At 40.6% G+C, this 26,998-nt stretch overlaps 2 protein-coding genes across 6 annotated transcripts in view; one reads left to right on the top strand and one right to left on the bottom strand.

The window, feature by feature from the left end:
• The window catches only part of cacna2d4a (calcium channel, voltage-dependent, alpha 2/delta subunit 4a), a 68,557-nt gene that overhangs the window by 22,240 nt on the left and 19,319 nt on the right, over positions 1-26,998 (bottom strand). The window lies entirely within an intron of this gene.
• lrtm2a (leucine rich repeat transmembrane protein 2a) lies at positions 1,470-24,613 on the top strand. The gene is made up of 7 exons (XM_028399274.1): positions 1,470-1,910; positions 8,711-8,896; positions 18,392-18,621; positions 19,310-19,435; positions 19,813-19,901; positions 20,100-20,257; positions 21,642-24,613. Exons 2-7 carry the CDS (start codon positions 8,821-8,823, stop codon positions 22,166-22,168), a joined length of 1,206 nt encoding a protein of 401 aa, XP_028255075.1. The 5' UTR covers positions 1,470-1,910; positions 8,711-8,820; the 3' UTR covers positions 22,169-24,613.

Genomic DNA, 26,998 nt, shown 5'->3' with positions numbered 1-26,998 from the left:
GACGCAGCTACAAGGTGACTTGCTATTGATTTTCTTTCATGCCATTTGTCCTAGGAAGCTCGCAGGTTAAGAACAGATACACAGAAGTGGCCCTGGAGCTGGCAGGAATTGACGTATTGCTCAGAAATATGACAGAAGGTCTAATATACGTCTTAAAGCTCAGATATCTGGTTGATAGACAACCTTAATTCCAACACTATTCAAATTAATAATAATGCAGTCTAAAATACGGATTTAGTGGCTAGAAGAAGTTTTGATTTGCTTCTTTTGGAAAAGAAAAGAGTCTCATTTAAATACTGTGAGCTGTGCCAAATGATTCACATGCTCATTAACAGCACAATGTGTGTGTCTACTATGATTCAGTCCATGTAAGGAAGCCGCCAAGTAATTATATGCTGTCTGTGTGCAAACAAACCCCACCAGTTCATTCCTCCACACACACCCCTTAACACACAACCTTCAGTCTCTATTTTTTAACAAAAGAAATTCTCATTCTCTGACTTTCAAAACACACTGCACTGCATCGATTTCTTGCCATGACCATAACTTACTCAGTGTGAAATGTACTGTTTTGTCTCATGACAATAAGATCTTGGTCCATACGATGTGAATAAAGCACACACAGCCATATGCACAACATCACTCTATGCACACACACATAAAGCAAGCTCTTACGAGAGCTGCCACAGGGAATAGAATGAAAATGAAAGCCAAGCGAGGGAGACGTGAGAAGAAAAAAAAGAAAAAAATCGAGGGAGGAGAAAAGCCCATGTGGCAGAGGGAGATTCTCATCTTCACTGAAATCAGCTGATCCCTCCCTCCCTTCACTGCCACAGCTTTCTTTCTCACATCTCTCTTTCTGTCCCCTTTCCATCGACCTCATCCCGCCCTGTCCTCTGCCTCCATCTCCTCCTACCTTTTTCTTTTTTCAACCAACCTCTCCTCTGCTGCTTCCTACTCTCTCTCTACTTTCTCCTTGCCCTCCTCTCACTCTCTTCCTCTCTATTTTTCCTTATCTCTCTCTCAGCTTTCATATTATCACTCTGTATTCCACCTCCCTCATCCTCTTTCTGTCACTGTGGGAGAGCTGCAGGCAGACAGAGGCAGCATGCACTAATGTTACTATAATTGACGAGGCACACACATACACATTCTCCTGCCACATGCACGACTGCACACACGTATGGAAAAGAAGAAGCTGTCTTGAGAGGAGGGGGCAATAACACACACATACAAAAACACACCGGAATGACAGCCCTCAAGTGTACATGCATGGAAACACACACACAGGCACACAAACGCATGCTGAGTGCAGGAATCACAAACATAGCGACACACAGAAAGGGTAGCGCATGACGCGAGCAACCTAATGCTGTTGTTTCTCTCTCTCTCTCTCTCTCTCCCTCTCTCCGTCTCTCGCTCTCTCAGACACACACTTCTCTTTTTCACACACACTCACGCCTCTCAGACACACAGCAGCGCACAAGCCAATGAGCAGGACAGCGCTGGATGTATCATTCATATAGGGAATAGATCCGAAGAAAAGGATTAACTATCTCCATCCCTCTCCCACTAAAGGACCTTATCCTCTCTTCCCTCCTCTTGTGTCTCTAAGCCTCTCTTCACCTCGTTTTTTTCTACAATCCCTCCTTTTTCACAATTCATTGGTGGGTTGAAGGGAAGCTGGGGGGGGGATTGTCTCTACACAGAAAGAAGGATTAATCTGAAATTATTCGTCTGTCTAGGATCTTGAATGTATGGATTTGTTTAACCAGAAGAAGTGGTAACAGTTTTTCTTCGATGTTTTCTCCTCCGAGAGATTTTTCACTTTTTTAAAATAATATTTTTGGAAGCATGGTTGATGGCAGAGAGCTGTAAGGCTGGTGCTGTCTGAGATATTTGGTTTAAAGGTAAGTCTGTTGGTGGTTGTGTTAGTTTTCTTCACCTCACTCATACACTTCATATCAACTGCTCCTCATCTCATTTTACGGCTGGAATTAAAGATGTGTTATGTCATGCAAAGACAGCATGAATTGGCTTTTTGTCAACAAACAAAATGGGCATTTTGGAGGTGGCCTAAAGGTGCACGTTGTGAGGAGGTGGATGCTGAAAATGTCAGCCAATAGGCTGTTTCCTGGACACACAAAAGATAGAGTGCACAACATGCAGCGATACTTGGGTTGAGGTTCTGGGATAAAGCTAGAAGAGGTTGGCAAGTATGAGAACAGTAATTCATGAGATGTTTAGTTTTTTCTCTGTGTACACACATTTGACATTATTTTTGGAATATTTCTATATCATAAATAGAAAATGATCTGCAATCTCATTATAGGGAACACTTTTACATCTTCCACAAGGAACTTGATTCTAACTTTATAGAAACAGATTATATCTGTCTACCAAAACTCCTGATGCATAATCTTCTGAGATCCAGCCTCACTGTGGTTAATTCACTGCGAGCCCTGTGAATATTTTTGGCACAGCTAATGTAAACATCCCTGTGGTACCAGCCACCAGTTTTACGTAAGGTTTTCAAAAGGTCCCTTTTAGCCCAGTCATCACAGTATAACTAATTCAGCAAAAATACCACCTGTCACTTCTGGCTCTGCATAGCTAAAGGAATATTCCTTTTTGAATGGATGTCTTAAACTTAAAGTCTGAGGTGTCACTTGATATATATATATGCTAGTGTTAATCCCTCAGAAATTAAAATCAGTAGTGATCAGTGCTTAAACTAATGCTTAAAGATGTCTTTTGCTATACCTCCACATTCAAAGAGTACAATTACCATCCTGTATTCTGACTTTATATTAAATAACATTGCACAAACTTGGCTGACAACTATTTTATAAACAGATCAGTTAGGATGTAACTGCAGGTTTCAAAATGTGCCTAAACCTCCTATACCTACTGACTTTTTTCATGTTACACATAGAAATAAACAGTAGAAAGCAAGGCCTATAATACAGGACTTTTCCAATGTTTTTTTTATTATTTTATTTTATTCAGCACTGAATGAAAGATGTTTGACTGCACCTTAAGTAGAGGATGGAAATCAAATGTGTGGCTTTTAAGGGAAGGAGTCATAGAATTTACCAGACAGAGATGCTCCAGAAAAAGGGGGTGAAAGTTACCGTGCCCACACAGTGTTGTGTCCGTCACTGCCGATTGGTGCTGAAGCTCATAAATACTTGTGACTCTTGTCATTCGACCGTAAGGATAATGCTAATTGTGCCCTCTCCCACTGACGAGTGAGTCAGTGTTTTTTTGTGTGTGTAATGTAGAAGGGGCTCTAGTTACCTCACCCTGTCTTACGTAATTGGAATCAAATGTGAAACCCTTGATATGTGCTATCAGATGGCACCCTGATGTTTTTCAGCCTGATTCCACTGGGTTGTGCGTTCCAGATTTTGCCTGCTGTATAACACTTGTTTTAAAGTGTGTGATGCAAGACTGATTAACTTGCTACACCGTGTGAGGCCTCATTACCCTAATGTCATCAAGACTTTTGTGCCTTTTTACACATTAACTGACAATGAAAGGGAAATGTCAGCATATTCTTAAAGTAATGAAAAGACAAAATAATTATAGCCACCGTGGTTAGTGCAGTAGTTTGGCCAGTCTGCTTAGAAACATGGCTAACACTTTGCACCAAATACCAAATTTTAAAATCAAATCCAATTGACTCCAAGCAAAGTAGCACTAACGACAAGGGGTGAAAAATACATCACATCATCATAAAGCCTCCAATTAAATGTCATGACAACACAGTTAAATAAAAACAGCCATCAGCTGCCAAGTCCAATTTGCACTGATGCCATAACTTTATCAGTTGAGCATGTTCTGTCCGTTCAGAGTGGAGGGACAGGGAGTATCAAAACGTTTTTGTCTAATCTGTAAAGGGCAAAATTTTGTAATGTTTATTTTCAATTTACAGCACAATTAATAACAGATTTAGTGCATGTTCATCTATAAATTGCACCTTTTTGGACGTTTTAATTTTTGCAATATAATGTATGTAAAAATATGTAAAGTATTTTTGTACAACAGGGAGGATACATTTGTCAAGCTGCTGGCATGTGGTTAGGAGTGTGTGTGTGTTATATTGCCCCAATCTCTCCCCTCTCCTGTGTAAGAAAGCCATTAAAAATTGATTTAGGGAGCTTGGCTGCCTCTCTCTGCCTTTGTTAGCAGCCTACACTGTTACACATAGCAATACACACACACATACAAACATGCAAACATTTATGATCATGTATACACTCAATGGTTTGTGACTTCAATGACCTTTTTTCTTTGTCTGTGTGGGTATTAAGGTATAGGTAAAGTTAAATGATTTGGTTGTAAAGTCACACGCTCCGGACAAACACACACATACTTTCAAATACACACACACACACACGCCTACCTTCACACAAGGATAGCTGTCCTATTGTCTGCAGGTGGAATTAGATTTTGAGGTGTATTGGGCAGAATTCCAGCCATGTGGATTAAAAACTATTAGTCAAGGCAAGCAGGCCTGTCATAATAAACATGAAATACATGGAAAAATGGACTGAGGGGAGCAAATTGGGCAAAGACATGAACACACATGCAACCTAACACTGCACACACACACACTTGTGTTGAATACATCCTTTTCGATTAATTAAAAAAAGGAAAAGATTACTTATTTAATTAATTGCACATTCTGTTCTGCAGAAGTATTGTTATTTACACTCTTGCTCTTTTCTTGCATCTTGTGAAGGAAATGAGATATGAAGTTAAGATGGCAAAATACTTATTTGTTTACAATGAACATACGCTTTCAGTCATCGAGAATGATGATTAGGGCTGGAAATGATAGAATTTGTGAGATCACAAAACATAATTCCATTAGGGATAAATGACTGAATGAATGAATGTATGAATGAATGAATGAATGAAACACAAGAATACTGAGCCTTTCCTCATCTTGCTTTCTCACTATCAACAAATCCCTTCCAAAATATAAAGGAGAAAAGGCAAGCTGACCGATCACAGCTGGTGGTCTCTGCTTATCTCAGCCCCAAGGTGGGTGGTTAAATTTTGAAGGAAATGCATGTCGGCGCACTGCATGATGTCTTTGCAACACCCCACGGAATATAAATTCTGCCCAAGTGCAAACAGGAAACAGTTATTGGAATAAATAGACTGAATCTAAAGGAGAGATGGCAGAGAAGAGGGGCTGAGAGGAAAGATAGAAAGAGAAAGAAAGAAGGGGGGTGGTGGGCACGTTACTTGATTCCCCAACATGCGGGGCCACCCAAGAATCTACACGTGTGTGTGTGTACACAAACGTGTGCTAGGGTGTATGTGTAGATTCTGGCTGCCCCTGTGTCCAGGTCAAATTGATAAAAAAAGCTTTCTGAGAATAGCCTGCTAGGCTGGCTTACCACCACATCACCCATTTAACATGATGGAAGCTGATGGGCGAACAGTAGCATGTGGCTGCTGAGGTGACCTTCTTCTGCACCTCCAATACATCATTGAAAGGACAGTTCCAGCATGGCTGCACACATGAGGGACTTTTGGTGCATTTTACCATGTTTATGTTTATATTTTTTACCTTTCTCGTTTTCATCCATTGTTGTTTCAAAACTGTTGTCCAAAAAAGTGTACACTAAGCTAATAACATAGAAATGGGAGTCAACCAATTTGTACCAGATACTTAAAAACCTGAATGATTCTGCTCATAAAATAACACACTGTTTCCAGCCAAACTATTTTCCTCCAAATAAATACATCAAACATACACAAAGCCATGAATCATTTGATAAATGGCCAACATAAAAACCAAGTTTTACAGTCCCAATGCTGAGACAAGGAACTAAGTTTGATTGTACTGGGATAGAAAATGTGCAGAAATATTTAAACTGAAAAACAATTTAGGAAAGCTGTTTTTTCCATCATGTAAAGAATGCCCTGTCAAGGCAGGAGCGCCAATTGGACAAAAACTTTATTAGCACCATAGGAATGCAATGTTATAGGACAGCCTTGCAACTTTGCCTTTTTTAATCCATTGAAACTGGCCTTGTAGGAACTCTTTCAAATCTACTGTAATGGAGAAAAGAAGTATCAGGCTGTAGATTCTTTTGTGTTACTGAATGGAATAAAACCCATTGGCCAGGATCTATTAAACTAACAAGCTGGTGTGGTACATCGAGACTCCTATGAACTTTACTGCAGGAATAATAAGCCAATAAAACCTGCATTTTCCCCACTTTTCCTTTACATATCTTCTTCATTTGCTTTATTAAGTTGCTCCTTTGTTTAACCTCTAAGTTCAACCAGACCTAACCTATTGCACATACTTCTTGCTTTTCCAAAAATCAACCTTGAAAGAGAACCTACAGGGGTGTTTCAGACAGTTGGAACGTGCACAAAGGAGCTGCCTGTGCTAAAACAGCCCAGGAGTTCCTGCAGTGGAAAAACACCTAATATGGCTCTGTCATTTAGAGTTGCCCAGTGTGTCTTTATTAAATTACCACAGGAGACAACAGCAAATGTTTGTCCAGGGGGCATTTCCACAGGTTAATTTGGCAGTGCATATCGCCACTGTTTTAATCTTGAAACAAATTCACCTAAGCCAGTAAAAAGAAATCAGAGAAGCCATATGCAGACTGTAATCTGAAGCTGAGGAAAGAATTTTCCCACATTCCTTGAGTTCTTTCCATTTCTCGTGTGCTCTTCCTTTTAAAATAATACTCATGTCCTCATTTAAAAAGAACAACTGAAATTTCCCAGTAGAGCCTGGCTAATGTGACTTTAATCGCATGCAGTAAATCCATCTGCTGAATATCCTCAGAATGCTTCTGTTCCTTTGTCAAAGAGAGAGAGCGGGACAGAGACACAATGAGTGAGAGATGAGACAGAGAGAAAAGGATGCTGAATACTGATAAATGAAGGTCATAAAAAAACAGATGAATGAAAAAAGAAGGAGAGGCAGGAAGTGGAATATGAAAATGAGAGACCAGAGTGTTTTATAGTTTGCTGAGTGTCTGGCAGGCACTAATAACAATAATGATAACACGAATAGCACCACAGGGGTGCACATACACAAACACATATTCAAATCACTCACCAAAACACACAGGAGGTTGTGGAGGAGAATTTTAATGTCCTCCCTGTTTACCCACTGCACTTATTTTTACCTCCCCTCCCCTCCTGGCATTTTCTCCCTAAATCTTCTACACTGCCTTTTCTCATTGTCACTGTTGTTGCCTCTAATTTCACTACCATCTCCTCCACATCACCAGTTGTAAAGACTGAGACTCACAACAGATTAATGACTGTTACTTTTAGATATGACTGCAAGTACTGTCTGCATGTCTGCTTGACTACCTGGCTGTATTTACCCATCCATATTTTCCTACTTGTTTTCTTTCCTACTACTTCTTAATCTGCCTATTTATGGTGGCAAAGGTGCATATTTACATAATCACTGCACACACATCAACAAATGAGTACAAACACACACACAAATGTACCTTGATCTTCATTCTTAATGGCAAAATAAACCATGCAGAAGAATCCTACTTGTGTTTCTGAGTTTTCCCCACAAACAGCTAACCATTCAACAACAGCCTAATCTGATTAGTGCTATATTTCACACATTGCTGATTGGGTTTTGATGATAGTTTAAAAAAAAGGCACATCTCACAGCAGCACTCCTGCATTTTCAAAAATTACCGATGATTGGCCTCGGCAGTTCGAGTCAAAAGCATGTCACATTGAGATTCCAGCAGGCTTTCAGATATCATGAATCTCCACTTGTAGGGCCTATTTTGACTTTAATGACTCATCTGTGACAAGAAGGATCATCTTGTCAGTGAACATGAAGGGTACCTGGAATAAAAATTGTTGCCTGGGGCAGTGCGAAGTCCAAGATACAACACTGTCATTAAAATAGCCACATGCAAAACAAAAAATCCCCAGAAAAGAAGGAGGCTGTCTTTACTTTATCTCTAAAGAAGTTCACTTAAATCAAACCAGAGAGGATTTGATAGCTATTGTGAACTGTAGCTTTCATTTACTGAAAAATTTAGTATTCACAGATTTGCAAAGTAAACTACACCTCTTGGAAATCATATAACCTCTTGGAAATCATATAAATCATTTTCAGGATCTCAATGCGCTCTTAATGAGAACATTGTATAATATGCTGTGCATGCTATAGTTTATTTAGTGTTACCTTTATTTATTCAAAAAGCGTGTGAGTTTAAACAGCCTTACTGCCTGCTGCCTTGCTTCAGGGTGGTTTTACACCATGCAAATGTACTTTTGTCTTTCTCTCTCCCTATGTCAGTCTTGCTTTGTCTCTCTCCCCCATGTCAGTCTCTGTGCCAGACTGTTCCAGTAGGGGGTCTGTCTGTGTTAAAGGCAAACTGATTGTGTAAACTACCAAAGACACACACATTTATTATTTATGCCTGTAAAATACCAGGGGGCCTGTTTGTGCTGCTTGCGCATACACATGCATTAATACATACCTGCGCTCTCAATTGGCAACAATTGGCAAACACATGCACAGAAATACAGTTTTAATGTATGCAAGGCAGCAGTCTCACAAATATGAGCACGCATACACACTGGGTCCTGCAGCTTTAGCCTTCACTGCTGTTAAAGCATGAAGTGATCAGAGAAGCAGGATGTGTTTGTCTCACTTGTCTTTTTCTCTTTCTCTATTCAGGTAATTTATTTTTCACAGTCACCAACCTAGTGGAGGCTGCAGGCATGGCGGCTTGACCAGCCCCCATAGCCCCGCTCCTCCGACAGAGGAAGGCTGCCAAGCTCAGTGTCATGCCCCCCTACCTTAATCCCCGTGGGGGCACTGGCCTGCCCCCAGCTATCACTACCATCTACTTGGCAAGACCTGGTGAGTCTACAAAATGAAAAGCAGATCGAAAGATGCGTCAGATCAGAGAAACTGAAAAGGGAAACATATGCCTGTGTTCCCTCTCAACTCAGCACTGTTTTAGTCACATCTATTGTGATCCTAACTACACATGAAAGGAAGAACACTCTGTTTTGACAGCTGCTAATGTTAGTATGCCCAGCCTGATTGCATACACACACACAAAGGATAAGGGCAACAAGCATACTATGGCCACGTGCCAATTCTTCCAGTGAAATGCCACATTACTGTATGTACTCAATCAAAACAGTGGGGACAAGAATAATGAGGGTAGACCTGCTGGCTATTTGTCTGTCTTTTCTCCTGTTTTTTATCCAAGTCTGTCACTTCATTTGTCCTCCTTTCTCTTCCCTTTGCATTCTTGTTCTTGTTCTTATTTCTGTCACATACCATCCCCCTTCCTTCCTCTTTTTCACCTGTCACTTCTTCCTTCATCCTTTAATTTGCCCCTCCCTACTTCCAAGCCTCTTTCAGCCCCATAATCTTTCTCTCTTTTCCCATCTCATACCACGGGTACACTCAGTCAAAACAAAAATCCATTAGAAGTCGGGTGGCATAGCAACAGATAGGACAGCTGTATGCATGCGTGTGTGTGTGTATTGTGGATTAGCTGTGGAGTGGACGGATCCTGCTCTGTGAGAGATTCCAGACACTTCTTCAGCTAACATGCAAAGGCAAACATGAGAGCATTCTTTCTGTAATTTGAATGTGACACATATTAACATATACTGCGTTCTCTGCAAATAAAAAAGAGACCATAAAAACATGGGTCTTTGTCTTCTTGTTGAAGATTATTATTGTTCCAGAGGTGTCTGGCAAAAACGCCCCCACAAACCGCTGTGCAACACCGGGGACACTAAATAACAGGGCAAGACTATCTGTCAGAACTTCCTCACACCCACACAGAACCTCCAAGTCGATAGATATACCTCCTTGTGAGCTGCTCAGTCTCTCTCTGTCTACACCTCATACCTCTTCCTCTTTACCTGTTCCTTCCACCTCAGCTCTGCATTAAATTATGTTCAATTTGACTCCATTATCTCTCTTTTTAAGTGTAGGCATGTGAATTCACCAAAAATGCTGTCAGTCATTGGAAACATTCTTTCTCTGCCTCAGCATTTTATGCCCGACATTATATTGTATTGAATGCAGCACTACAGGCCAAAGCCAAAACAGTTTTATCAAATCAATCTAATGTATTGACACAGAATGTGCATTATAAACTAAATAGTTTTCATCTGCCTTCTGCTAGTACTGCACACACATTCTAACAACAGAAAGATACACATTAACAAAACCAGCAAAATCCTTAGCTTATGACAAAAATTGAGAGTTAATTCTAATGTTGATTTATTCAGGTTTAAAAAAGGCTTTCTGTTAAGACCAGAAATGTTACAAAGTTGTGCTCAAACAGGCCGACAGAAAACAGATCAACTAGAAAAATAGTCTTTTAGCAAGTATTCTTCAGCGTCAAGCTGCCGTCAGCTAACAGCTGAACAAATATGATGGAGGCCTACATGGGGCAGAGTGACATGATGGTTTAACTTGGCAGAGGGTGTTTTTCAATAGAGATTTGTAGTGCCAGATGATCAATAAATGCATTTCCACTACAGTTTATTGCTTTCATTCTTTATTACTGAAGTTTTTGTGGGTTGTACCAAACTAAATTTCTCATTTAAAAACTCTTTTCTCAACCATAAAAGTTACAAAAACAAACACTTCCTGGTGCAAAGGGGGTGATAGAATGAAGGTAGAAAGCAACATGTCCTCATAAATGAATGACAAAATTGTCTGGTTAAATGGATGTCAGTACGTCCAAGTCCAGATTTCTAAAAGGTTGAGGTTTATACAGTACTGGTATACATAGGTTTATTTTCACTTTCTCACTTTTCTTTTTTAAGGTTTAGGTATTAAAACATGTTGCATGTTGTGAAAAAGAGACTATAGCCAAACCTTTGTTACAAAGCATTTGCAACTAGCATACCAAGGTGTAAAGAAACAGAAAATGAAAGAGGTTAAAAGGACAGTGACAGCATAGAAATGCTTAAAATAAGCAGGAAAGAAGCTGAAAATGAGCACAAACCAGTGGTGGAGAATTTAAAATGTGAGTGTCATAAGGGAGGAAGCAAGGAAAAAAGATGGAAACAAAGGGGAGCTGAGAGGAGAGGGAAGAGAGATGTGAGATCAAAGAGGTGTAGTGAAAGAGAGCAGACAGTGAGAAAAGATAGGATGAACGAGAGGAGAACAGAGGGGTCTATAGCAGCACAGAGTCCATATGGTGCCTCTGGGCCTCCACTATCCCAGCAGACTGTCACATCTGACACACACATTTGCATAAAATGCACAAATACAAATACAAATTTGATCCTATTTACTCAAGTAAACATACACTGTATCTGACTGTATGTTTTTTAATGCATCCTGTTCCAGCAGCTAGCTTCTAATCAAAAGAGTGACAAGAGAGAAAGAGAGAGAGAGAGGGGATTATGCTCTGAACAAAGGTATAATACACCGACTGAGGTTACAATATTTGGTTTGGAATGGAGCCATAATACAATGACTTAGAGTGCAGCTGTAATACAGTGCACTCAAAAGTGTTAGGTTTGGAATGGAGCCACCAGAGCCAGTAACCTCTGTAACCAAGCAGAACAAAAAAACAATTTTTTGTCCACCTGTAGAACCTAGTGTTAAACTGACTGATTATAAACTGGGCAAGTGCATGGCGCATATCACACGCTCTGGACTGCCCCTAAAATCATGGTTTGATGCAAAACCATGTTTGGCACTTCTTGGCTCTGCCCCAGATTCAGCAAAAGGCCAAATAAAGTTGGATAGTAACTCATTAAAATTACTTATTTTAATTACTTATTAAAACATTACCAGCAATGTACAAAGATGCTGCACAGATCCCTACTGAAGTTAGAAGTGTGACGGTGTATCAGCAAACAAGACTCTTCACCAAGTGGTTAGTACAGTAAGTGGTGGCTCTCAACTCACAACTCTGTTGGGATATCGGGTTTGGCATGAATCCCCAGCAGTGTGACACAATGTGTACGTGTTTGTATGTGTGTGCAGCCATTAGGTTTGGAATGGAGCCGGGCCCCCTTCACATAGTGTTATATGAGACTTGGAGTTAAATAGAGACTGGAATGACAGCTTGTTGGAAAAGTATCCAAAGCATCTAGCAGATTCGAGTTTATTGATATAATCAATGGAATTTGAAATGTTAGGAATCAAAGATACAAATAGTAAATAACCTTTGGAAAAGCAGGATTTCTGCATTGAGGAAAAGTACCTCCTGATGTGGAATGTATAATCTCTCTAGGATTGCTTCCAGTGGCATTGACATCTGACCTGGTTTGTACGATTATGACATAGGAATTAAAAACTAGTTTAGTTTACTGTTGTGCTGATTTTCTGTCAGCTTGGCCGTAGCTTCATGTAGGATTTGTACAGCGGAGGTGACCCTGAACTACATCCAGCGAAACTCCAGAAAATCTGTGTGAACATACTACCTACCACCACAGTAAACCATCAGTTTTGACCACTGTATATTTAGGTGCAGGTACAACAGGAATGTGCCAGATGCAGCACACAAATACATGGTACTGGCCCACTTTCAAAGGACATTGGCAGGAATAAATCTGGATAATCCCCTCCACCAAAGACAGCACCACTGCAGTTCAGCACTTGCTGAATGACACTGATACACACTCCGAGCCAAGTCCAGCATGGAATTGGGTAGACTGATAATAATCATAGCAAGGACCATTCTTGATGCGATTGTGATTTCTTGTATTCTAGATTAAGATCTTTTTGGCCCATACAAGAAAATAACCAGCTAAAAATGACAGAATGACAAATGTCTCATATAAAGTGTGTGGATGTGTGTGAGCAATTTGGATCAATATCATCTGTCTATCCATCTGTCTAAAGAATATGCAGACATACAATTTGACCTGTCACAGATCCAAGGCAGAATTTATTCTATTCTAGTCACAATGATGTGGATGTGACATCAAAAGACAAGCGTCCTTCAGTTTCCTTCCAAATTCTGAGTGCATTCATCCTTGGACTAAGGCCCTGCTGAGTGGTCAGTATAAAGTGTTGCATTAAAGAGATGTTGTCACAGCAAAATGTGAAGCAGTTGAAAACTGTCCAACTCCCCTCACTTCTTTCCACTCTATCCCATTATTTGCTGGTCTCTTTATCTTACCTGCCACTCTTGCTAATTAATAGCCACAAAAAACAATGTCATTGCATGTCACCTACTCCCATGGGCCACGGTGCTGTTAGACTAGAGTCTCTGTGTGTGTGTGTGTGTGTGTGTGTGTCACTACAAATTGAACAAATATCATGAATTAGAAAAACAGATCAGCCTACACATTACCCACTCACAGCTCCAAGCCAGAACAATGATACTCTCGTATACTGATGGCAAATTCATCACAGGAGAATTGGACAGAGGAGATACAAAGAGAAAGACAGAAAAAATAGAAAATAAAAAGTGTAAACAGGGGTGGGGGGGGGGGGCAAAAATAGGGAGAGATAATTGGAGGTAACCCCACAGGGAGGAGAGGAGGAACAGATGTATAAAGATTTTAGAAAAGCTCTCTTTCCTCTCTGCTCCTCATCACACTGTCAGCGGGAGTACAGCCTAAACCCCTACACTGTGTTCCTGCTTATCCTTGACTGCTTGCATGTTTGTCAGAGAGTGTGTGCATGTGTTTCTGTGTATGATCATGAGTTACTGTGTGTGGGTAAGCGATTACACACGGTGCTGCCTGAAAGTCAGACTGTATGCGTGACAGAAAGGAAATAATGTTGGATAAATGATAGGATTTGATGTGAACCACAAACCATCTCCTATATTATTCATTTTAACATCATCTACAGCATTTGGTTGCTATGGAAACACGATGTCAATGATGGCATAACAAAGAGGTACTGATGGGACCTTGACATGGTCTTTTATAAGACTTCTCATCTAAGACAAAAAGGTGCAAGGGTAGAAGTGTGTAGATTTACAGTAGAGCTAAACACAAACATTCAAGCAACACACACACACACACACACACACACATTGGCTATTTTCTGTCTAGGGTCTTGTGTTACAGTAGAGACCAGACACAGAACACCTCTGACATGCACAAACAGTGCTGCTGTAGAACAACAAGCTGTGTTGGGATAATGCACATGGCAGATTTCACATTATATATGACAAATGAAATATTTAGTTTGTCACATCAATGTGAGGTTCGAATCCCTGCATCCACCACCTTGGTCAACTACCACTTGTAATAATATACAATCCTTTTTTTGCTAGATTAAGGTTAGATTAAGGCCTCGTCGAACTAAACGCAGAAATGGAAACTAAGTATCATTTTAAATTTATGATCAAACTAAAACAGTGAAAGTACCCATCACAAAAGCCTAAGGTCAGCGTGTTAGTTCTCCCTGGAATGTTACCTGCAATGTTGCATCAGGTAACTGCATCTGGAACCAAGAGTCAACAACTCAGTCCTGTAAGAGCGGGGGGATAGATTTGTTTCAGACTGACAGCACAATGTAAAACATTAAAGAGTTAACAAACACCGGCCAGCCAGTCTGTTGCATACAGGACAGCTGGTCTTCCTCGTAACAAGATAGCAGCAAGTCTGTCGCTTGCATGGAAAACAGCTTGGCCTGTGGTAACATGCTACTGGGCTCAGTAATAGAAGTGCATGTGGTGATGACATCATAGCATGGGTCCAGTGTCACCCAGGGGCCCCTGCATATAAACTTACAGATGAGGTCCTGGAGGTGTCAAGAGGTCCAGGAGACGCTGTCAGAAATCAGCAGGCCCACAGGACAACAAGGGTCATCTGATGCTAGGAATCTGTTTCAATTATTTTGTCTCTATAAAAATTAACAATAGTAAGAACGATACGTTAAGATAAAAATGCTTTATTATTTTTTATTAAGGCAGAAATGCTTTATTAATCCCAGGGGGAAATTTGCTTAAATATAATACTATAATACTATAGTACTAATACTATAACATATTCACTCATATGTATATGTCATTTATATCTGAGGACATTTTGGAAAAAGTCCTTAATAGAACGACAACAAAGTTTTAGATTTTTTACTCTAGATTTTGGATGTAAGTTACTTGATTATTAATATAGCATGAAAATCTGTCATGACTGTCACTTGATGTGGGTGTTATGGTTTTGATTATCAATGCTGCTCTAGGAGTTGCCTCAGAAGTCTTGCTTCAATCAAACAGAAATCTTGTTGCATTTTAATGCCATGTCTTAGTTTGTTTCCCATCACTGAGAGCATTGCCTGCCTACATTTGCCCAAAACGTCTGCACTTTTATGGCAATTCTTATAAATGATTTAGTCAGAAGTCTGTTTGGACTGAATTAAACTGCACAGAACCACTTAAAACTTATTTGGACTGAACCTCCGCTATCGTCCTCTCAGTGTGGCAGAATATTTTTCCTTCTGGTTTGGCGGTGTGGTGCTCTACATCAGAGAGGATTTGGAGCAGCTAAAATAAGCCAAAAAAACAACAACCACCTCCTCCACGAGAGCAGCTAAAACCACTCATAAATGTTGGAAGATCTGCTTCGCACAGAGGGAGGGAGGGTGGTAGCGGGTAAGGGGGGGGGGGGTTGGGTTGTGATGTACAGTAGGAGAGGGAGAAGAGCAAGAAGGAGGGGTACTGTGGTTGGTTAGTAAAGAGGAAATGAAGAGTGAAGGGAGAGGAGGAATATCTCCATAAAATAAAGCTCAGAGGAATACATGGTGCTCAAACCACAATTTGTATTTGTAATGTAACATTATAGGAGAGGAAAGCAGAAAAACAAACATGATTTTCTCCTCCCTCTCTCTTCCACTCTCAGTTGTATAACAGTGCTTCAAACCCAGAGCTACATTGTCCTTACAAATCTCTTCACAACTGCACCTTTTCAAACAGCTTCAACCTGTTTTGGGACATTTACGGACTGTTCGGCAAAAGCTTTCTAGATTCCTACAGAGCAGCAGCAATGAAAGATTGGCTCTCTAAAGAATTTCCACTACAAAGTAAGACAGCACAGGACGCTTCAGGATACTTTAAAAATCTCCCCTTTCATCCATTTATGAAGTGGAGTTAATTTTTCCGAGAGATTAGGATTATACTGTTGGATGGAGCAGAGAGGATAACAGAGAGAGGAACAGGAGAGTGTGCACACACACACACAGGTTTACAGTGCTGCAGCCTTCACTTTATGAACCTTTTTGGATCAGAATGTAAAATGGGACGACGTCCTGGTTGTGTGAGGTCATGTTCTGTCTGGCAGAAAAACAACTGTCCGAGAATAGATATTGAGGCAGCTAAAAGTGTTTTTTCAAAGTTCAGTGAAAGTGAGATAAGTTAGGTTATTTAATAATCACTAAATAATTGTTTTATTTAAACTCTTCAAGGTGAATTATGAACTGTTGAGCTTAGCGTATATTGAAGGCTGAAAGGTTACAAAAAAACCAACATTCCTAAAAATCTAATTTTTTTGCACACAATTGTGCTTCTGATCACAATTATAAGCAGGTAAATATGCATCAGGTAAAAATAAAAGGGGGAGGAAAAAATGGTGTTCATTTATCTTAAAAGTTTTAGTGTAAATAAATGATGGGTCACTGTCACACTTTAATGGCTTTTTTTGATTTTCATGGAGAATCCAGATAAACTTGTTATTATGCATAGCTCTGAATGCCTAATCACTCAGGACCAATTAGGCTTAAGTTTACAGTCTATGTGGTTAAACTTCTGTTCTCACTGAAAGCAAATTTATAACAAGTTTAAAGGGAATAAAACTTCATTTTAATGGGACACATAAAACATTTTCTAATTTTGCTTTCTCACCAGCCTTATAACAAACTTTATATTTTATCAGTAATGGGATACAGAAGCCCTGAGGACAGTCAAGTCACTTTAGACGAATGAGATGACTTTCATTACGCTATCACTCATATATTCTGGTCTTCATCATTTAGTTTTTTTCTTTTTATTAATGCAGACTGGCCATTAAAGGGCTATTTCACAGAGTTTCGTCAACCAGACAAGACCCAGACAACTGATATGTGTGGTGAAAGCGAATGAAGAGTTGATTATGAAATGCAGTAAAAAAATATATGGGCTAGCACAAAAAGAAAGTACGACAACCAGGGAGCAAGTGAGACACAGTGTGACAATAGACAGTTGCACACTGGAAAATAGATGGTAATAATATGCAGATGATGCAAGTAATGAAATCTGCTGGTGAGGCAAAGCATCTTGTCAGAAAGTGCTTTGTGTTTTGTGTGTGTGTGTGTGTGTGTCTGGGACTTTTTAGACAGAGCAGTTTTCCTAATATCACGCTTTGTTGCTGCTTAACACACACGCAAAAGCACGCACACAAGCATGAAAGATAAAGCATAAGTCATGCTGATAAGCCACTGGAAGGAAACAAAGTCAGCCGCTGTAACGAGACACTGAGGGAATACAGAGCACTGCCGAGAGACTTGGAGTGAAAGATAAAGAGACTCGAGTGGGGAAAGAGCACGAATTACAGAGGAGACTTGAACAAACAGATGTAAGCTCACACAGATGGAGAAACAAATACAAAATTATAGATGCAAATAAAGAAAAGGGCAGAACAAAGAGCAAAACAGTAAAGAATACTGGAGGCAAGGAGAGGGATAAAGCTAAGAAAAGTGATGAATTACTGCAGTTTGAAGAAAAACAATGAAAAGAAAAATAAAACAGACGGCACTTCCCTTACCAGTGTCTTCAGAGACAAGCGGCAGTGAGATGCACACACTCACTCATTAACACACAAGCATGACTCTGTGACTCTGCAGAATAGACCACTGCCATAGAAATATAAAGCAAGCTTTGCACAAGATCCTTTTAGATTGCATAGTCATCTGCAGGATACATAACTAACACAGACACAGTGAAAAATCAGATTGTCTGTGGTGTTTAAACATGCATGGAAATATAGTGCAAATACACAAGTGGAAATTTCCTGTGTTGTTCCAGGATTCAAATGGCAAAGAAAAACTGCCTCTGGCATAGAGGAAGGTGCTTTATCAGGCCTGAGCTGCCGTTTACTCTCTCTCCCAGTCTATCTGTGACTTATTCTCCTGTTCTCTTCCCACATTTTACACAACAACAACACAAAAAAGCCTCCGTGACCTATGAGATAGCTGTGGTTTCTAATTCCTAATTCCATCTCTTCTAAATTTAAACAAATTAGTGAATTGAGAAACCATTTCACAGACAGTTACTATAGGCTGGCCACGTGTCTGGCAAAATGGTTCTTTGGCTTAATTTCTAAGTATAATTACAGCAACGATTTCCACTTTCTTTTCAGTCCTTTGATGTGATAATTTTCAGGGAGAACTAACTAACCATGTTTTTCTGTCTCTTCCACTCTCCTCCTCCAGTCTTCCTCTGCACCCTCTGCCTCCTGGCTGCACTACTGCCGCCAGCCTCCTCCTGCCCTTCCCCCTGTATCTGCTCCTCAGACAACCTAGTGGTGGACTGCGGAGGCAGGGGTCTGTCCTCCCTGCCTCCCTTGCACCTCCTGCCTCCAGGAAGCCGCTCACTCCTGCTAGCCAACAACAAGCTTGCCTCACTGGGAGCCTCTGCCTTCGCTAACCTTTCATCGTTGGAGGTCTGCCGCCTACTGTTTGCTGTGTTTTCTTGCACACTGAAATCCCTCAGGACAGTGATATACTATTACTAATATACTGTTCTGGGAACCTAAAATTGATCAAACTTTGAAAGAAAAGTTGACATTTTCAAGGTTGTGCAGGGTCACTCATTATATGTATACTGTGCACAGAGCACAGAAAGTTGGTATTTAGAATAGTGCAGCTAAAAATGGAGATATTCTGTAGAGAAAATTCAACATAATTAGTTAGATCTATAGCTTGTAATGGCTCTATAATAATACCTGTAAGGCCTAATACTGGCACACAGGTGACTTATAGTGCAAGGCCTATCATAATCATATAACCAGGTTTAAACATCAAACTGAAGTTCATTCAAGATCTTTAAGATAGTAACTATCTGGACTTGTCAGTTCTCTGAGCAGCTTCATCAGTTTTCAGAACTGCAGCAAAATAACTTAGAAACAAAGAAACAAATCAAATTGCCCTTTTTCAAACTCTTGATTGAAAATGCCCTGAATGACTGAGAATATTCATCGACATTAAATTGGAGTTCAATTTATATGATTCCCCAAGGCTTGATACATAAAGTGTGATGGGTGAAGACCTTTCATTTTTGACTTAATTTGAACTAGAACATCTGCAAAGCTTTAAAATGTAACTAAATATGTCATCTTGTGTGTATTTTAGGAGCTGGACCTTTCTAATAACTACCTGGATAATTTGCCGGCTGGACTATTCAGAGACATGTCTAACCTGACGAGACTGACTCTGCACAACAACTCACTAACAGTCATGGACAAAGACCTCTTCCAGGTAGGCACAGTAGATTATACAGCACCACATTAGATAACAAGAGCTGAGAAGGCCCTAAATACAGGACTGTCTCAAATCGGATTATGTACCTGCCATGAATTGTGTGAGATGTACAGTGAAAATAAAGAAGTATATAGCAAAATGCTGTTCATGAAGCCAACCTAGGCACATATGCTGACATGACCGGCTCCTGTCCAGGTAGTAAATTAGTAATAAATCATTTGCTCTTTCACCCAATTTAAACTGAAGCAGTCAGTAGGATGATTTTTTTGCCATGACTTCCCAAGAGGCCAAACAGGACTAATCCATCAGGTGACATCTCGTACAAAAAAATGGAAAACCATTAAATGCAAAAAGAGATGTTGATATTTTTACAGGGTTTGGGTGGTCTTCAAAGTCTGGACCTGTCATTGAACGGTCTTTCCTCAGTTCCTCTGGGTCTGCTGGATGAGCTGCAAAGCCTCAGGTACAAAACACTCTTAACCAGTGTCCCCTTACAGACCTCTAGAGTAAGATCACACTACTGAATTGTGGTATGCCTAGAAAGAAAACAGCCCTCCTGGGCATCTAGTCCGTGCTAATCTTTTCTTTCCCAGATTGCATTGCATCAGATATCAGAAAATAATCCTCAAATCCGACAACTGCTGCTGCTTATCATTCCTAGGTGGCTGTCCCTAGCAGGTAACCGACTTCATGGTTTGGAGAGGGCAGCATTTGAGCCCCTGGCTAATCTGCAACACCTTGAGCTGGGACATAACCCCTGGGAATGCGACTGCAACCTCCGTGATTTCAAACATTGGATGGAATGGCTACTGTACAGAGGTGAATGTTTTAGAACATTGATAGATTCTGCTTGATTTGAATTATGGAACAGGACAAGAGGGCAAAGAAGTCATGGAGTAGTGGGTGGAACCTACTGATGTGGCAAGGTGTTTGTTTCCATCGTGTGCATGCCTGTGCTTCAAGCTATAACTGCATCAGTGTGTGAATGCACATTACCACGCTCATTGTGTGCTTCTTCGTACTGTGTCCACGTGTCTCTGCAGGCTGTTAGTACATCAGATAACCACAGCTGCTCTCTGCTCTCCCCTCATGTGTAAAAATCTACATTCACCTCAGCGCCTTGGGCCTCAGCTGTCCCGCTAATGAAGCATCTCTTCTTTTTTCTGTTCCATTCTCCTCTCTGCCTCACTCTGCTGTCTTCTGCTTTGCTGGGCTCTACTCCAGCTCAATTCAGTACACTTCCTACTACAGATGCAGACTGGAACGCAGCAGCCATAATAACTTAATAATCATCAGAGCATCAGAGAAAATTACAATAAGATGTTGCATAGTAGGACATGAAATCATGACAGTAGCTGTTAAAACTGTAGATGACAGATGATATGCGCAGCAAAAACTAAGACAAAGCACCGAACTGTAAAAAACTCAGTGATAGAAGCCAACATTGGCTTCATCACATGTAGCTGTAATATTTGGAAAGCAAGAGCTGTGTTTGCAGAAAGGATTCTCACACGGTGAGATAAAAGTTTGTTGATGAAGATTCTCAGTCATCCAGGTCATCATACGTAGAGAAGATTGAAGCAAGGCGTCTGGACTTGTAGAGTTTTCTAGAAAACTCTACAAGTCCAGAGTTTTCTAGAAAACTCTACAAGTCCAGACGCCTTGCTTCAATCTTCTCTACAGGTGAGATAAAAGCATCTGGGGGGCTAAATACCACTTTTCTCGTTCTGTCGTTCCGCCTTTATCTCATCTTTTCTGTCACTTAACCCATCCGGGGGGTGGGGGGTGGGCAGATCAATGGCTTTCTAACATGTGACCCTGAGATGAATACTATGTTGACTATAAGACACATGCAGCATGTGACAATAACAAAGCAGATCCCCCACCCTCCTGCCGCTTGTGGGAATATGTGACTCAGATATTTCTCTCTTCCACAAAGACACAGCAAAGCTGTGCTGAAGCTTAGTATGTCATCTCATGAATTATAGAAGGGCTTAGTTGAGGCTATCTTCAACTTAGTGTGGAGGGCACAGAAAACTGCGTGTGTGTGTTAAGTGATGTATGACGCATCCTAGTGTTGGCACATCCATCCCCTCTCTGTCTTTTCTTCTCTTTCAGTTAATTGGTAGTGCTTTACAGGCATAAGGGATTTCATAAATTACCTCTCCTTGTCCCCTGTCTCTGAACCTCTTTCTCCCTTTAGGAGGGAAGGTGGATGCGGTGGAGTGCACGTTACCAAAGGATCTGCGTGGGCGAGACATCCGCAGAGTTCCAGTGGAAATGTTCAACTACTGCCTCCAACTTGAGGATGAGAATGGCGGAGGCGGTGAGGGTTCTCGTTCTGGACAAGGGGGCGGTCCTCCCTGCAGCAGAAATGCTCTTAACCCTAGTAGGTCGACACCAATTTCTGACAACACCGGTGATGACTCCTCTTCAAACGCTGGAGGCGGGCTAGGAGGAGGAGGTGGCGGCGGGGAGCCCTCGTCGGATTGTGTCCGTGCCCGCTACCGGCCTGTGAGCGTGCGACGCGCAATTGGCACAGTGGTGATTGCTGGCGTGGTGTGCGGCATTGTTTGTATTATGATGGTTGCTGCCGCGGCTTATGGCTGCATCTACGCCTCCCTGATGGCCAAATACCAGAGAGAGCTGAAGAAGAGGCAGCCACTGATGGGAGATGGAGAAGCTGATGGGGAGGATAGGGAGGAAAAACAAATCTCCTCTGTGGCCTAAATGAGTGATGAGACAGGAGGAGGGTTGCCATGTCAAAGGGTGAAGGTTGGAAGGGGAAAAATTAAAAGGGCTCAAAGAGGAGAAGAGCTTGTTTTATACACACAGTTACAGTATCTCTCCCTCCTCTGACTCTCAAACAGACACCACTCTCCCACTTTTTGTCTTCCTTTGTCCTTTTTCTATTTTTAACCTTGTCCCTCTCTCTCTAACACACTCCCTCACACACATACCTTATCTGCTCCCTGATTTTCTCTTCCATTTGGACCTATTCTCACTGTAACCAATCATCCCTCCAACTCGCCTACCAGCCACCTACTGCTGCTGAATTCACCATTATATTGGCTGGGAGGAAAAAAAACAGCACTCTTGTGTCTCTTTTTAGTATGAAACATATCATTTCAGCTGGACACTCATGGTGTATGGTCAGTCCAGTATTTGTAAATCTAGACTGAAATTTCAGGGATTCATAATATGTGTGGTGGACCAATATTCACAAACAATAGAGAGAGTTTGTGGCGTGTGTGTGTATATGTAGGCACTGCACAGTTTTTTTTTATTTGCATTTTCTCCTTCTCGACCTCTCCAAAGCCGGTGAAAAACCAGAACCCCAGCCAGAAACCTTCACCCTCCTCTGGCCTAATCCTCCTCTGAATTTCTCTCAAACATCCAAGAAGCCAGCAAGTGACAGATGCTGAGAAATTTAGGAGTAAAGAGATGCAATTTATACACTCAGAGCCTCTCTACTTCTTCGTCAAAGAGGTATAGATTATGTGCTGATGGGAAAATCAAACACACAGTCTCTCGAGAAGCCATTTGGATTGGCAAATTGATCACCAGACATTTGAAATCCATGGCATCAGAAGCACTCTCCTCTACTTGGACCAGATCTCACGTTTTTTCTCTGGATCTTCCTTGGACTTCTTACATATTTTCAAAGTGTTGCACACTGGAGTTCTGCATGAGAGTCTGCAATGGATCCTATCAATCAGCTAAATGGGAAATAAACCATTCACTGGAATTTGCTGTTTGCCTAGTTGATGCTTGTTTAATGGGCTATGATCAAAATCTGAGATTCAAAGGACCACAGACTTTGCTTTAAAGCAAATGTTCTTTGTTCAGAACTCATTATTACCACTCAGAGGTGAATATTTGCTACTATGGCAAGAAAACAATCTCTCAGAGAACCCTGTCTCCTGTTAAGGACTACAAAAACTCATCTAAGGACTACATACATCAGACTCCTGCACTTTATTTCCGTAATCAGATCCCTTCTGGCCTCTCTACCTACACCGTCTCTCTTTCACTTCATGTATTTCTTTCTAAGATGGACGATGTGCCCAGAGGGATTTTAATGAACGAGGGATTAAACAGAAAAAAAGCTGCTATCCCCCACCCTTCTTCTCATCCCTTTATCTCTTTATCCATCTTTTCATCTTGTGCTATTTGTGGAAGTTATTTTAGACTCCCTTAAGACTTCCACCTTCATCCTTTCCTCATCCTTTAGATTTTCAAGAAAGGTCTGCAATATGCAATGAAAGTTATGTCACCATAACATGAAATTTTTTGTCACCGCCAAAGAGTCTTTTTGTTGAGAGTAATCACTGTTTAATTGTAAGAAATCTGCTTGTTTTTTTTTTGCAATGACTTACATAGTGTTTTCATTACTCTCCTCATTTATGCCCTGAGATTTTCATACAGAGAAGGACAGTTCATTGCATATTGCCCCCCTACAGTAAAACTGTTGCTCCCTCTAAATTTTTGATTGGCTTGAAATCAACTTATAGTAATAGTGTGTTCTCTTATACCCGGGTATGATACAGATAAATATGATTATACTAGTCTACTATGGTGTGTTGGCCCAGCGACCCAAAAATGTTTTCGATGTAATTGTTTATTGTTTCCTGTATCAATACATGATGTATGTCTTTTGTTGTATTAATGGTTTCTGTGTTTTGTTTTAGGTTTCAATATTTCTGTAAAGTTTATTTGTTGTGTCCATTTATTTGTGTTCTGTATTGGTAATGTTTCTGAAAGAAGCATAGAGAGAGTTTGGATAAAGTGTTTGAAAGGGCCCCATACTGCTTTGTCTCTGAAATGTATCAAGGTGATGTTGTCTGGCATAAAGTCATATAGATGACAGATTCTCTAACTTGACTTTTTTAAATATACTACTGTATATCTCGTACAAATCACAAAGCCACAGGTTAATAGCCTTGAACTTCAGTAGGCAGAGGCAGTATGTGAAAGAAAAAAACTGCTAAACTCTGTCTATGAATCTCTAAAACATTGTCCTCTTACCCCCCTGGTCTGCAGGTCTTGTGTTGTTGGTAGCTAAGTATCTTAGCTAGCTGAATCCTGTTCCTATAGCCTGTGTGTGTAACGAATAATAAATTCTAGTTTGTTACATATAAAAACTGCAGCAGCCAAGATGACCGAGGGCCTACACTGCCCAGAGATCTATGGTTTGTTGTGTTGATTATGATGATTGTGATTATGACTATGATGATATGGTAATGATGGCAATGATTGAGCATTTCCTGGTCAATATGCATCGATTTAAATAAAAACATATCACACCGGACCAATGACAAGGCTTGAAAGACTATGACAACTACTTCAATACATCCATCTTCTGAATCTGCTCTGTCCTGTAGTACAGGGTCACAGGGGGCTGGAGCTTATCCCAGCTATGACGACTACTTATTGGTTTAAATTATAAATGACAATAGAGTAAGATATTGGCAGAGAAGCCTTTGGCGGATTGCCTTGTGTAAAATGCCATGCCAGAAAACGTTTTGAGGTGAAATAGTCTAGAAAAAGTCTCAAGCGAGGTGGAGTAGTTTCCAATGAGAACTGTTCTGATTTCACTTTCTTACCTCATTTATCCTTGATCTCCTCTCACCTTTTTGTCTTTCTCATTTTCTCTCTCCCTACCTGTCCCTCTCTTGCTTATCTCAATTTATCTTTCTGTCGCCTCTTCTCTCATCATTTTTTCACTCTTTTGACCTTCATTTCTCTCATCTCTACCATCTTTATCATTTTCACTGTCTGGTCTATTGTGTCTTTTTTCTACCTCCCCTATTTCACCTACTTTTCTCCTCCCCTTATTTTTATCATTTTTTCACAGCTTCCTCTCCTCCTCCTCCTCCATGTCAAAGGCCCTCTCTCTATCCTTCCGCTACACTTTTTTATTTACCCACTTATCGTTCTTTCTTCCTTGTTTTCTCAGTCTGCTCCTCTGTCAGAATATTAGGTTTATTTACATACAGCCTGTCACTTCTGCCTCAGAGATACACTAATCCATTGCTGGTCCATATAACAGTATAAACACTGTGTTTTTATACTCACAGTTGACTGATTTTGGATCAGCCTCTGACATACAAAATCCTTCAGCTTCAAAAAAAAAGAGAAATTAAATCTGCAAAATATCAGTAGGAAGCTTAACACGTATTGCCCTGAGACCTTGGTGGAAAACTGACCATGTATTCTACTCAGATGAACACTGACACTCAGTGGACATACACAGAAACACAACAGTGTTAGTGGCTTATATCAAATATCCAATTTGAGGCATCTCCCAAGAACAAGTCAATTCAGCTATCCATAACACTGAAAAAGCACACCTAAAGACACAAGAACAGAAACAGTCAAAACATCTCCAAAGACAGCCCAGACAGAGAGGTCTGCAGGTTAAAAATGACCCCTATTTTACAAGAGAAAATCAAGATTTCTTTTCATCAGGCCATAATAAAGAACAGCTCCTCATTTGTTACACTTTTCCTGTAGACGTGCAGCCTACTTCCACTTCAGTAATACACATAAGAGTCAAGTTAAAGGTAGGGAGGCTTACAGCTTTTTTGAGTTTTGTGCATGTCCCTTGACCAGGCAGCCTCTAAATATTTTATCCCCTTATGTTCAGGAAGTGGATGTAACTTTCGACATGAAAGCCCTCTTTGCTTACAGCAGTAAGAATCAGAGGTAAAGAGGAAGTGAAAAGGCAAAGGGATGTGAGAAAGAAGAGCATGACAAGGAAATGGGAGTAACAAGGGGAAGATGAAGGCAGAGAAAGAAAGGAACAGAAAAAGTGAAGGGAGACAGGTCTGACAGCTTAGGAAGAGAGAGGCTAAGAAAAGAGAGATGTATTTATTTTTTTAACAAAAAAAGTCAAAGAGCAGGTTGTGTGTGTAGTCACTTCTCACTACACACCATTCCCCTAGTGTTTTTGTTAGAGTGAAGCAGCTTGGTAGAAAGGCTGTTACACCTGACATCCTGCAATGACCTTTCACTTACAATTCATCATATCTACCATCACTATGCATGAAAATTAGAATAGCCAAAAACCTAAGTTTGAATTCCACACATTGTGACAGTAACATATTGGAACAGCACAGAGAGAGCAAGAACATACTGAAAAGAGAATTACTAAGAATGACAGGCAGATTAAGAGAGAGACTGAAACACATCTATTTTGAACTCTTTGTCACGTCTCCCTACTCTCCTGCTTTCCACTTCCAAATATAACACGATTTTCACACCTGAGACAATTTCTACGAAAGCTGTGAAAAACAGATAAGCATGAGTGTGTTTAAGTGTGTATGACGTGTTCCTCTGTCTCGTCTGTCAGCGTAATGAGACGTGCAGACACACACACTTATGATGCAGCTCCAGAGAGACTTGTCTCATAGAGATAATTATGACTGATGTGTGTTTCAGGCATAGACAGGCTTTCCAGGCCATATCCAGAAACAGTGTAACAAAGCCAGAATCTATAAAGACAAAATGGTTCTTTGTAATATACAAGCACAAGCTCACTCAGTTCCCTGCACATCT

The sequence above is a fragment of the Parambassis ranga genome, chromosome 2 (genome assembly GCF_900634625.1).
Source record: "Parambassis ranga chromosome 2, fParRan2.1, whole genome shotgun sequence".
Classification (NCBI taxonomy): domain Eukaryota; kingdom Metazoa; phylum Chordata; class Actinopteri; family Ambassidae; genus Parambassis; species Parambassis ranga.
This window is presented reverse-complemented; position numbering and strand designations above follow the sequence as displayed.